The 14,705-nt window shown below is 32.9% G+C and overlaps 1 protein-coding gene across 1 annotated transcript; it reads left to right on the top strand.

Moving 5' to 3' along the window:
- Positions 1-5,582: 5,582 nt before the first annotated feature.
- LOC145036839 (uncharacterized) lies at positions 5,583-7,837 on the top strand. The gene has a single exon (XM_078985336.1). The coding sequence runs from the start codon at positions 5,801-5,803 to the stop codon at positions 7,739-7,741; it is 1,941 nt and encodes a 646-aa protein (XP_078841462.1). The 5' UTR covers positions 5,583-5,800; the 3' UTR covers positions 7,742-7,837.
- Positions 7,838-14,705: the final 6,868 nt, after the last annotated feature.

Below are 14,705 nucleotides of genomic sequence, written 5' to 3'. Positions count from 1 at the left end.
AAAATGGTTTTGAATTGGATTTTTTCAGGTACAAACCGTGTTTCAGATGAAAAAAAAGTTATGTAGTTGGGTATATTAAGTTCAATCGGAGCTGGATCAATTTGGACTGATAAATGAAACATTTCCCTTTCACCACATACATTTGAAACTCTCATAATTATTCAAATTGTTTCTAATAATATTATAAATAAGTTACATAATGTTATATAAATATAAAAAACATCTACCTAAACATAAAAATATAATTGTTTGAAAAATCACTTTGATTCAAAAGCACGAAATATATACTCGATTATATTTTATAAATGAATTCATTTTGTAATGATGTTTAGAATCATGAAAATGCATATAAACAAACTTTTTTATATTAAGTAACTAATTGAATTTATGATTTTAGGATTTAACAAAAAAATATCAATAAAAACTTAGTTTTTTAGATAGCAACTTACGAGATGATTGAAAAATGAAACTATTGATCAATAAATTTTTTTGGATAATGTTTTATTTTTATTATTTAATATTTTATTTAACAAAATGAACTTATTGACAAATAAAGAAAGAAGTTTAATTAAAATGTCTTCATCCCATATCAATGGTGAGAGTAAACAAGAGAATGCCTCCTCCTCTATAAATAGAAAAGGTTGTGAAATATTTCAAAGGGACTAAGCCATGAGATCTTCCTTGCGTATACCTCTGTAGGACGTTGAGGGTATTCTTTGGTGATATTATATTTGTTAACAAGTGACAAATTAAGTTTCAAATTTTCAAAAAGGATTTTGGACGGGATTTTTTAGATCTGGATCGAGTTTGATTAATATTTGAGTGTCTTTTGGTCGAGTTTGGCAAACTCGCTTCCATTGTAGGCCGAGTTTAAGTAACATGTCGAGTATTTGGTTGTGTTATCCAAGTTTTACAACCCTATATGTGATATAATTTTAAGTTATAACCTTATAAAAGACATCGCTATTATCATATATTCTACATAATTATAGTAATATATATGATACAAAAAACAGTTAATTTACTATTTAAGATAAAAAATATCTCTATTATCATATGTTGTACATAATGATAATATTTAAGATGGATAAAAAGATGTCTCTTTTATCGTATGTTTTACATAATGATAATATTTAATATAAACATTTTAATTTAATATAAAAGTATAATTTAATAGATAATAATAATGATTTATTTATTTTTAAAATTAATTTTTTTTATATTTTAACCATATAACTTGTTATATGCACAACAGCTTGAAGTTCGTACATTATCTCTTATGATATAGTTCAACATAATGATAACAATATTTTTTTTATATTTGTTATGAAATTACTATTTAATTGTTAATAACAATGATTTAGTTATTTTTAATATAAAATAATTTTTCCTATTCTGCGCAACGCGTGGGCACTTACCTAATTCATACATAAATTAGTCATATTTTAACACAAAATTCAAAAAATTCACAGTTTAATAAATTTAATTTATAACTTAATACATTAAATTGATAGTTTATTTTTAGAACATAAAATTGAGAAGTTAATATAATAAATTATAGTTTAATGCACAAAAGTTATATATTAAAAATCATATTCTCAAATTAGAACTTACACTTACACATTCATATGTATAGGTTAATGATTCTTTTAAAGTTTATCTACAAAAATATTAACAATTTAATTTTTACATATTTTATTCAAAATTATATAAAAACATAATAAATCACACATTCGCAACTTACAACTTATGTTTTTCATTTAAGCAATCATGTATATGTAAACAAAATACATTAACAACCTAAAACTTATTAAAAAAATTCATGCATTCACAACTGAAAGTTTATGTATATCATTGAAACAATCAAATATGTATAAAAATCATATATTTTCAACTTAAAACTTATAAAAAAAAGCATGTATTTACGGCTGTAAACTTATAAAAAATAATATGTTCACAATTTAAACATATGTTTTCTTATTAATAACTACTAAAAGTAACATTAACATAACTAAACAATAAATGAGACATTAAAACATTTCAATTCATGATTTTTAAAACCCTAAGTTAATATTATTGAGAAAAATACTAGCATAAGAAAATACAAAACTTCAAAAAAAAAATCATGTATTTTCAACATTTATAGTTTAAAATTTATTTTTTTCATTGAAGCGGTTAGATATGTATAAAAAAAATCATGCATTCACAACTTAAAATTTATGAAAATCATGCATTCAAAGCTTAAAACTTATATCTTTCATTGAAACAATTATATTTGTATAAATATCCTACATTCATAGCTTAAAACTTATCAAACATCATGTATTTGTAGTTTAAAACATATAAAAATCATACATTCATAGCATTTAACTTATAAAAAATTAAATATTCTCAAATTAAAACTTATATTTTCTTATTAATAATACTTAAAACTAACATTAAAATAACTAAACAATAACTAAAACATTAAAACATAACAATCACAAGTTAAAAGACTTTTTTTTTAGAAAACACTAATGTAATAACACATTCTAAACTTAATTCATAATATAAAACCCATAAGGCATAAGCTATGAATACCAAGTTTAGGTAAATATTATAAAAAATAAAAAATTAAATTTCGATTCGCAACTTAATAACAACATATCAAAACTTAATAATTTTGCAAATATTATAAAAAATTAAAAAAAAAAGGTTGGAGTCATAACTTAATAGTAGTGGATTCATAACTTAATCATATTGAATTCACAACTTAATATCACTTAAACAAATAATAACAATAATAAACAACAAAAGAGATATTAAAACATTAAACTCACAACTTAGCATAAGAAAAAAACAATAAAATCAAAATTAACATACCTGATATAGATTTGATGATGTTTTAGTGAAGATCATAGAGAAAGAGATGGAGGTGAGTTGGTGGTGCTTCATCGGAGCGGCAAGTCAGCAGCGGTGGTGACGGTTGACGACGGTCTCAAATCTAGTTCATCAATCTCGTCGGAGCTCGTAGATCTGGAGGCATAAATCATATATCTAAAGGTGAAAATCATAAATATGCTGCTGGATATCATAGTTCTATTGTCGGAAAACTCAGATTTGAACTGAATGACTTCGGATCTAATGAAAATGAAGGATTTTGGAGGTTAACGGCATGCAACGGTGGTTGCCTTATTAGTAAAGGAGGTAGTGAACCAGATATGAACAGATCTGGTGGTGTTCCATAGGGATCAAGGAAAAAAATAGAGATATGTCACCAGAGTAAGATCTGGCCACTCAATCTTACTGGAGCATGTAGATTTGGAGGAGTAAATGATAAATTTATAGGTAAAACTCATAGATCCGTCATCTTACATCGTAGATCTACTACCAAAGATCATAGATTTGGACTAAACCACTATATATCTAATGAAAAGAAAAGTTTTTAAAGGTCGAAGACAAGCTTTTATGGTTGGTGGAGGAGGACCTAGACCAGATCTGTTCAGATCTAGTGGTGTTTCATAGAGATCGAGAGAAGAAAAGATTAAAGCGACATGAACACATATCACTGGAGCAAGGTCGTAAGAGTGTTAAGGTTACGGTGGTAGAAGTTGTTTCCGCCGGAGGTAGATGGCGGCACCAGAGGCCGGTGGTTGGTGGCGATAGAAAGTCGTCGGAGATAAGAGGGAGAATTAAGAGATGTTTAGAGAGTGAGAGAGAGAGGGAGAATGAAATTTTGTAATTCTAATTTTTTAATCTAGTGTTTTATGTTTCAGGTGTACCATTTCGTTGTGAATTGGATTACAGTTCTTTTTATTCTCAATTATGCAATTATCTTTTAACAATAAATGAACAAAAATACCCCTTTACAAGATTTATAAATATTTATTTGAGAAATGACAAATATAATCTTAATTATAAGCTAAAATTGATGGTTCTTATGGTTCTTAATCTTTTTTGGTTCTTATTTGATCTTTTACCTATATATATATATATATATATATATATATATATATATATATATATATATATATATATATATATATATAGGTACAGGTTCATTTGAGACCATTCTAATTTTGTAAAACTGTGAAACCAGATCTAAAAATAATTTTAAAATGCAAAATAAATTGAAAAATCCACAAATTCTTTTTTTTAAATATTATTTTCGAAACTTGAATTAACTAAAAAAAATTAAAATAAAAATAAAAAAATCTCGTTTTTTTTTTTTTTTTTTTTTTTTTTTTTTTTTTTTTTTTAAATACGTGAAATATTCTAATTGAATATTACACTGACATATTCTAAAAAATAATTTTAAAATGAAAAATAAATGAAAAAAATATAAATTTTTTTTAAATATTATTTTCGGAACTTAAATTAACTAAAAAAAAATAAAAAAAATCCTTTTTTTTTTTTTTGAAAAATACGTGAAATATTATAATAGAATATTACACTGTACATATTCTAAAAAATAATTTTAAAATGCAAAATAAATGGAAAAATCCAAAAATTCTTTTTTTAAATATTATTTTCGGAACTTGAGTTAACTAAAAAAAATAAAAAAAACATAAAAAATGCGTCTCAAAGTCTCACAAAATTAGATCATCTCATATGAACCTAACCTTTTATATATATATATATATATATATATATATATATATATATATATATATATATGTATAAAGTACAAATAAATAAAAAAACTTGTCAAAAAATCTCAGAAAATATTACCTATCAAAATCAATAAAAATACAACATTTGATAAAAATAACTTTCATTTTTTTAAGCCAGATTCCACCAAACATAAGCTATAAAATAAGTTTAATGAAGAAGTTCACAAAAATTGATCCAGCTCATCAATCCAACCCGAACCCAACCCAAAACTAGCAGGTTAGGTAGAGATTTTCAACCTATTTAAGTTAAATGAGTCAATCCGTCTAACCAATTTAATTAAATACATTGGATCGGGTAAAAAATATCAATCCGTTTTCAATCCACAAACTCATTTAACTTTAATTTATATTTAATTTAATAATTATTTAAATATTATCATGTATTAATATAAATATTAGTTTATAATATTAAAATTTTGTATTATTATTTATGTTTTTAAAAAAATGAAATCATAATTCTTAACTTTTTTCTTGGCACCAAAAAAACTAATCATTTTAAAAATCATTTAGAAATTACATAACTCAGTGTTATTTGAAAATTTTATTTGTATATTTGAATTTGGATTGTGTTTTTTCCATTCTATGAAATTTTACTTAAGTTTAGAACTATTTTAGGTCGTGTGATCTTTAGTTACTTGATTAATTTATTTTAATTTTAAATGGATCAACCAAAATTTAACAAATTTATATAATAGGTTGTATCGAGAACTACATAAATAGGTTACCACGGTGACAATCTATTTACTTAAAAAATTGAGTTCGATTTGAAATATCAACTCATTTAAATAAAAAAAAAAATTGAATTTGATTGAAATTTTAAACAAAATTAATTAATAAATGGGTTGAAATGTAACCCAAATCGATGCATTGTGAGCTTTCGGAGCTTTGTGGTTCCAGAAAGGGAAGGCGTCTTTTGAGTTCTTTAAGTTTTTGACTTTTTGACTTTGTGGACTGCTCTAAACATCTGTGTCACCAACAACTCAATTTTCATTTGTCGAATATCTCTTTCCAGCTCTCTTCATAGATTCGCGCAAACCGCAAAACCTTTAAATTAATGCCCGTTTACTCTTGATTTCCGGCGACCGGAATCTCAAAACTTTCGTTTGTTCACAAGATTCAGCTGTGCGTGGTTACATCGGTGATTGATTATGGCGGATATAGTGAAACAGATCCTCACAAGACCGATCCAGTTAGCGGATCAAGTCATAAAATCTGCAGATGAAGCCTGCATCAACAAACAAGACTGCTCTGAACTCAAATCCAAAACTGAAAAGCTCGCCGGCCTCCTCCGGCAAGCCGCTCGTGCCAGCAGCGATCTGTACGAACGTCCGACCAAACGTATAATCGATGATACAGAACAAGTGCTTGATAAAGCACTATCTCTAGTGCTTAAATGCCGGAATAACGGAATCGTCAAGCGTGTTTTCACTATCATCCCCGCTGCTGCCTTCCGAAAGATGTCGTCTCAACTCGAGAACTCAATCGGCGACGTTTCGTGGCTCCTCCGTGTCTCCGCGCCCAATAATTCCACCGATGAATACCTAGGTCTACCTCCTATAGCAGCTAACGAACCGATTTTGTGTCTGATTTGGGAACAGATCGCTATTTTATACACCGGAACCCTAGATGACCGGTCAGACGCGGCGGCGTCGCTTGTCTCGCTGGCGCGTGATAACGATCGTTACGGGAAGCTGATAATCGAAGAAGGCGGAGTCAATCCGTTGCTGAAATTGGTGAAAGAGGGGAAATTAGAAGGTCAAGAGAATGCTGCGTTAGCAATCGGATTACTAGGTCGAGATCCGGAAAGCGTTGAACACATGATTCACGCCGGTGTTTGCTCCGTTTTCGTCAAAATCCTCAAAGAAGGTCCGATGAAGGTGCAAGCCGTCGTCGCCTGGGCTGTTGCAGAGCTCATTTCACATTACCCTAAATGCCAAGATCTCTTCGCACAGCATAACATTGTGAGATTACTGGTTGGGCATTTGGCATTTGAAACAGTGGAAGAACACAGTAAGTACGCTATTACCAGTAACAAACCAACTTCGATTCATGCTGTTGTTCTTGCTAGCAATAACACTACCAACAACTCCTGTGGCTTCAACACGAATCAAGTCTACAAAACAGATGAAGATGATAAGCCTCGAGTTTCTCATCCTACTGGGCCTTACAGTCAACAACCATTCAGGATGCATAGTGTTGTAGCCAGTACAATGGCGATGAAGAACGCGAATAAAAAAACAGAAACCGTTATCAAAAAGCAAACTCAACATCATCATCACCCAAGCGTCTCATTATCCGCTAACAGTTTACATAAAGGAAGAGAATTAGAAGATCCCGCAACAAAAGCTTACATGAAAGCCATGGCAGCAAAAGCACTCTGGCATCTCGCAATAGGAAACTCCGCCATTTGTCGAAGCATAACAGAATCAAGAGCTTTGCTTTGTTTCGCTGTTCTCTTAGAAAAAGGTCCAGAAGACGTCCAATACAACTCTGCAATGGCGCTAATGGAAATTACAAGCGTAGCAGAACAAGATTCCGAACTGAGAAGATCCGCTTTCAAACCAAACGCTCCTGCTTGCAAAGCAGTAATCGACCAACTCCTAAAAATCATAGAAAAAGCAGACTCGAAACTTCTTCTTCCATGTATAAACGCAATCGGAAACTTAGCAAGAACATTTCGTGCAACCGAATCACAAATGATCCAACCCCTGGTTCAACTTCTTGACGAAAGAGAAGCTGAGATAACAAAAGCAGCAGCCATAGCTTTAACAAGATTCGCATGTTCAGAAAACTACCTCCATCTTGATCATTCAAAGGCGATTATCAGCCATGGAGGAGCTAAACATCTGGTTCAGTTAGTCTACTTTGGGGAACAAATGGTTCAAACCCCTGCTTTGGTGTTGTTATGCTACATTGCGCTTCATGTTCCAGATAGCGAAGATCTTGCAAAAGCTGAAGTTCTTACTGTTCTTGAATGGGCTTCCAAGCAATCTTTACTGATTCAAGATGAAATGGTGGAGTCTCTTTTACAGAACTCCAAAGGTAGGTTGGAACTCTATCAATCTCGTGGGTCCAGGGGTTTTCATTAAAGATTATTTTCATAAATTTATTGTTTGAAAATTTTCTTCTTTTCATTTTTGGGGTTTTAACTTTATTTCCTATATATATATATATATATATATATATATATATATATATATATATATATATATATATATATGTTTGTTGTTATTGTGGAGTGTAAATGAGATTTGTTGTTTTAGAGAGAAGAAATTGTAATCAAACTTGTTATTCTTTTGGTATATTAAAAGTGATATCTTTCAATAAAGATTTTGGGCTTAAAAATTAATGACTTAATGATTAAGTCAAATGACATGACTTAATTTATTAAGACAGTTTAGGTGTGCTTAGCTTCTTTGTCGTTATCTATAAAAATGAAAATGAAAAAGCAAAAGAAAATATTGGGTGTGTGATGATGAAAAGGATTGTGGATTACCTGGATGAACATTGGAAAAAAAAAAAAAACAAAAATTGATATAAAATATTAAAGAAATCTATGTGGCAATTTTACGTGATTAGATTCCCTTGATCTACATTTCTTCTATTCATCGCACATGGCGTCAATGATTAAAACGGCTCTTGATTTTTGTTATTATTTTCGTTAAGTTTAGTTTGATTCGTTTTTATTATTGTCTACTATTTTGCTTCGATTTCGAGTAATCCATCTATTTTATTTGATGTAATTGATTTCATGTTAAAATTCCACTTAAACTATAGTTTTTTTTAACTTGATACGTATCAAGTAAATTTGAAGTTGATGTTTGTGAAATTAACAACTTACCTTTATTTTTTTCAAAATGATTTAAAAATTAGTAAGAAAAAAAACTGAGCTTTAAAAAAATGTATATATGTTAAAAAAAATCAAGTTAAAGAAAAAATGGTTTAAAAGCAATAGCTAAAAATGTTAGACATAAAAGAAAGAAATACAATGAATGCAAGACGAAATATAGGTTCTTTGGTTAGTTGTCATATTAAATCGAAACATGTTTGTAACTGACTTTGTTTTCACTAAAGTGATTAGTCACGATTCTTTAAGTTGACAAATGACAATCATAATTATTGATATCTTTTAAATATATTTTGTTTCTTTTGACGTATCAAATTTTACTACCTTTATTTAATAAAACAACATTATCATAAAACTTTATGCATGACTATTTTCAAAAGATTTTATACAAATTAACTAATTTATCATATTATTATATATATATATATTAAAACAAATATTCCTATGTACACTTTACAGTTTTTATACATTTGCCTCAAAAAAAAAAAAAAAAAAAAAATTCTATTTGATATATTGGGCACAAGGGGGCTTGGAATAGTATATATTTTTTGTTTCAAACTTTTCGCACAAGGGTTTTCTATTTTAGATTTTAGCCACAAGACTTTTTTATTTAAGATTTTGGCCACATGACTTTCCTATGTTGGCACTTTCCACCCTCTACTTTGTACGATGATGCTTTCCAAACATCTATTTTGTAAAATATCATCATTTTCCACCTTTTTAACTTTCATACATCGTTTTGTAAAAATGAACTCTACTCCTACACTGTATATTTTATTGTTAAAACATGTTTACATCTACGAAAAAGAACTATAGAATAAAGTTAACACTAAATCAAATTACTCTCCCTCCTCCGACCCACACAAACGGTGCCCATATTAAGCAAAATTTCGCATGCGTCCCAATAAGTTTTTATAAAATGTTAGAAAATTCTTTACAGTATTTGTTTCTTTTTGGGCATGTGTTGTATTTTAAAAGAAATATTATTTGACAATAGTATTAAAATAAATATTTTATTATCGTATAAATTTAAAATCAAGGATTAAAATGAAACAAATTAATAAGAATGTGAGATTAAAGTATAATTAAGATGTGAAATAAAAATATTATTAGAATGAAAAATATTAATTATATATAGGGGTGCAAACGAGTCAAGCTACTCGTGAGCTACTTGAGATCGGTTCGTTAAAAACTCGATTCAAACCTGATTTTAAACGAGGTCGGGTCGAACTCGAGCCTAATATTAAACTCGTTTATTAAACGAGCTTGAGCTCGAGCCTTTGTCACTAAGCTTGATTAGAATCGCGAGCCTAAACAAGCCTATATATAATATAATTTATTATTATTTTTATATATTAAAAAAAACATATTTGAGGAATTAAGGATTTAGGGTATTAATACACAAACTTCTTAATGAACTCGAGGCATGCTAGAAAAAAAAACGAGTCGAGCTCGAGCCCGATCTGAGCTTGCCTAATTCTTTACGAACTCGAGCTGAGCTCAGTATAATAAAGCACGAATCTAGTCGAACTCGAGCTCGAGCTCGAACCCTGTATAACTTAAACGAGCCTTAGTTGAGTTTGGCCAAGCTCGAGCTTGATTCGGTTCGTTTCCACTCCTAATTGTACAAAATTCAAAACACAAAAATTATATATTAAAATCTAAATAATATTGCCAAAAAAACTATGATCGGCATTGATTATTTATTTGTTTATTTTTTTTCCTGTTAACAAATAGATCATTACCTATAATTCCTTCAATATAATGGTAGAGATGTGTATGATACAGTTTGGTTCATTTATAGGCCAAAATCAAACCATAACCATTACAATTGGTCAATGAATTTGATGTTCACTGGATATCGGTTAATATTTGTTCATGTTGATAAATTTAATCATATCAGTCAATGATTTTGGTTTATAGTTAATATCAATTGTCCATGATAATTAAAATGATATTAAATTAAAAGTATATTGCTACAGAAAAAAATGAATATATATTATGTTACTTTATTACATAAACATCCAACTAATAGACTACAAATTAATAAACTCAGCAGATTAAAATAAGCTAAAAAATGAAACATCCCAAAAACACTGTCTGAAAATTTCGTTTAATTTACTAATAAAAACCATAGTCGATAAACTTCATATAAAAATCATAAGCAATGTATCTCAAAATATCATAACAACTGTCAAGTATATCAGAGTATAAACATCCCAAGCTGAACAAATGGTGTGTGTACTGCAATCTTCCCGAGATCCTCTTTTCAAAACTGAGTACCTGAAACAAAAACTGAAACTATAAGCACGAAGCTTAGTGAGCCCCCCCCAAACTACCACATACCATACAATAACATATAAAAAAATATTAGGCCTTGCCCACTACATCGGACCGAAGTCCGGAAACTGCATCGGACCGTTGTCCGGAAACTAACCAGGGCCTTGCACTCTGCATCGGACCGAAGTCCGGAAACTGCATCGGACTGAAGTCCGGAACTAACTGTATCGGACCGAAGTCCGAAACTAACTGGGACCTTGTCCCCTGCATCGGACCAAAGTCTGGAACTAACTGCATCGAACCGAAGTCCAGAACTGACTGAATCATAACATAGCATAACATGTCAACTAGCATGAACACATATACTGCATACTGCATCGGAACAGAGTCCGTAACACATAACACAAAACATGGTTGAATCACAAAGACATCAAGCACCCTAACTATTGCACCGGACCGAGGTCCGGAACTAACTGAACATAGCATAACATAATCATAGCATATAATATAAACACATATACTGCATACTGCATCGGACCATAGTCCGGAACACATAACTCATCTGTATCACAAAGACACCAAGCATAATGAACTACTGCATCAGACTGTAGTCCGGAACTACTGCTAACTAAATGGGCCGATATTGTGGCCGTAAACCCGTTCCTACTGGAAGGAAACTCACCTTACACTGCTGAAGTCCCGTAGACACAATCCCACATTGCTGAAGTCCCGCAGACTCAACCCCAACTGCTGGATGACAGATTCCCGAACTATCAACACCAAAATAACACCCAATTAATAATTGGGTTCTAACATATAACTACATTACCCCTAGCTTGGCTTACCCAAGCCCAAGGCCCAATCCATAAGCCTAAAGTCAACTAGGGATCAAAGCCCAACATATGGCCTAATTTTCCAAATTAGGCCCAAACCTCTACATGGGCTTCCCTTAAGGCCCAATTGTCCAGTCCAATCCAACATATCCCATTCTAAGGGCCCAATATCATACAACCCTCTAGGCCCAAACTATGGCCCAATAATATACCCAAGTGAAATTAGGGTTTCTTATAAAATGAAAATTAGGGTTAAGTGTTTCTCACTTAACCCATTAAGGGCTTAACCCACTAAGGACTTAATCCACTAAGGACTAAATCAATTAAGTCCATTATTGCTTAGATTAATTTCTGCTAATGATTATTATTTAATATTTCACTTATTAAATAATTCTCGTGTGTGTCCTGATAAATTCTCAGATTAGGTTTTTCTCACTTAGCCCATTAAGGACTTAATCCATTAATTCCTTTACTCTGCTAGATAAATGACATGGAATAATTAGGCTTAATATTCAATCCAATCTCAATGGCCTAAAAGTGGGTCCAATAAGTCTAAGGCCCAAATATACATAATTAGGGTTTTCACTCAACCATGGCCCAATAGGCCCAAAAATGAATCTTTAAGCCCATTAGGGTTTGCTAGAGGGGCGCCACCCACTACCACCTTGGGTAGTGGTGGTCAATGGCGGCACACGGCAGCGGCCACCACCTTACGGTGGTGGTTTTGAGTTTCTTTTTATTATTCATCTTGCTAATTACAATTACAGTGCTTAATTCAAAATGATCACACACACACTAACTAATTATAACACACGCACATAACCACCTTACCGGTGGCCGGCGGCTGTTCTTGGGAATTCCGGCTAGACAACACACACATAACACACACTAAATATGGAAATACAGCCCCACACACATGATTATCATTTGTACTATGGACCTAACCACCCACCTGGTGGCTCACGGTGGTCCGACAACAACAGTAACCTCCAACAACAACAATAGTGGAACATCGACATGGGAAAGCGGTGGAAGGAGGCGGAGAGGGGCGTTGCAGATCGACTGGCACAAAGATCAGCAGCAGCAACGGATAGTGGCCCTATGCCGGCGGATAGGCTCACCATCGATCTTCTAATCACTCACGCCTCTTGCAGTAGCAAAACTCCACTCGGTCGTCGGTCTTGGCGGCTATCACGACGAACACATCGTTACCGGCAACGGGGCTGCGACGGCAGCAACCCACGGCGACGCAGCAACGATTGAAGTCATTCCCATGGTTGCGGCGGCTAGGGACCTTTGCTCCGACTTGGTCTCCAACAAAGATCTCGGTCAGAAAGGTGGGGAAAGGCTGCTGGCTTCGGTGGTCCTACTCGTTGGCGACTGATCGGAGAAACAAGGGGGAAGAGTCGGTGATGACGGCTGGAGGAGGGGTGATAAGGTGGGGATGACGGCTAGTGCTACCAGTTGGGGTTAGGGTTTAGTAACGCATATATACTCTTCCAAAATAACCATTTCCCCATAATTACATTTCTGGTCCCTCCCCATGAAATCCTTTCAAATGAAATCTAAAACTTACACTTTAAACCCTGAATATTAGAATCCATTACAGCTTAGGTATGGAATTTACCAAACAGCCCCTAGGCCTCTAAAATCTTTTCAATGAAGTCCCAATAATTTCCATTTAGTCCCTGCCTTCATAAACACTTACAAAACTAATCTGTAATTTACACTTTTAACCCTCAACATCTAAAATTCCAGTTCGGGACTTACATTTATTAATTTATTTAAATAAATGGGGCGTTACAACTCTCCCCCACTTAAATTAGATTTCGTCCTCGAAATCATGTTTTTATCATTCCTTACACGCCCTACTACTCAAGTAACATGACCACAATCCTGGGCACACCTAGCTTTCCCAGGGCAACTAAAACTATCCCTCGCAGGGTCCTAGAACCCGAAGATAAGCAAATTTCTTGCATTATGATCACATTACTCACTCTGAAATTTGTAGTCTCAGGATGATCTGACGCTCTAACTAACCGCCCATACTGAATCATTACTGTTGACTCCCATCCACTTATCTCTCAGCTACCTACTCATCTTCTGATAACTCAAGGCTCCTACTAAAAGAACAGAATCACAGACCCCCTTATCCCTGCGATTCACTTATACGTAGCCAACCCTCATATAATCCTGCTGTAAGTGACTTAGCATAACCCATGCTATCTGTGACTCTAATCATACATGAAATCCCCAACTACCATTACCGCTTAAGACACTGACTATCTGAAGCATTGAAATTTCTGAAACATTGAACTGCCTGAAATACTTACTGCCTGAACACTGAATTGCTTGAACACTGAACTGCTTGAAACACGGAACTGCCTGAAATACTAAACTACCGAACACTAAACTACCTGAACACTGAACTGCCTGAAACTGTATGCTGCCACATGGCTGCTTCCCGACATCTACCGAGACCTTACTGGTCTCAACTGATTCGCCAATCATCCGAAGTACCGGGTTCTAGCCCGGTTGCGGAGCCAAAGGACTCCCACTTAGTCGCCTCACACGACTTCTGAACAAATTCCTTCTCTAGAACTAGCCGCCACTAGTTACTATGCCACTGAGGCTCTAATAACTTTCTGATCTAACTGATCTAGTCCATATGTAGATTCCTGACGTCACTAAACCCAAGGCTGAAAGTGATTGTTACATGACCATTGGTAGCCTCATTTCATAAATAACCTTAAGCATTCCACTGCTTCCTTGCTCTCATCGCTGTAGTGACGCTTCTATAGTATTATCACTGGTTTAACCAGGTCTAATCCGTCTGGGAAATTCCGAAATCCAATCTGTGGATTTCCATCTCCTCACCGCTACACCCGAACTGGTGGGTACTACTATTCTTTCCGCGCCCTAACAACGCAATCACGCTATCTACCAACCCAATGAATGCTACGGCTACACCCGTAGACTTTCAACACTTTAACACTATCTGGCTGCTAGTGAATGCTACAGCTACTCCCGCAGACTTACAACACTAACACTATCTGGCTGCTAGTGAATGATACGGCTACACCCGCAGACGTA

This window comes from Lactuca saligna, chromosome 3 (assembly GCF_052625555.1).
Source record: "Lactuca saligna cultivar CGN05327 chromosome 3, ASM5262555v1, whole genome shotgun sequence".
NCBI lineage: Eukaryota > Viridiplantae > Streptophyta > Magnoliopsida > Asterales > Asteraceae > Lactuca > Lactuca saligna.
This window is presented reverse-complemented; position numbering and strand designations above follow the sequence as displayed.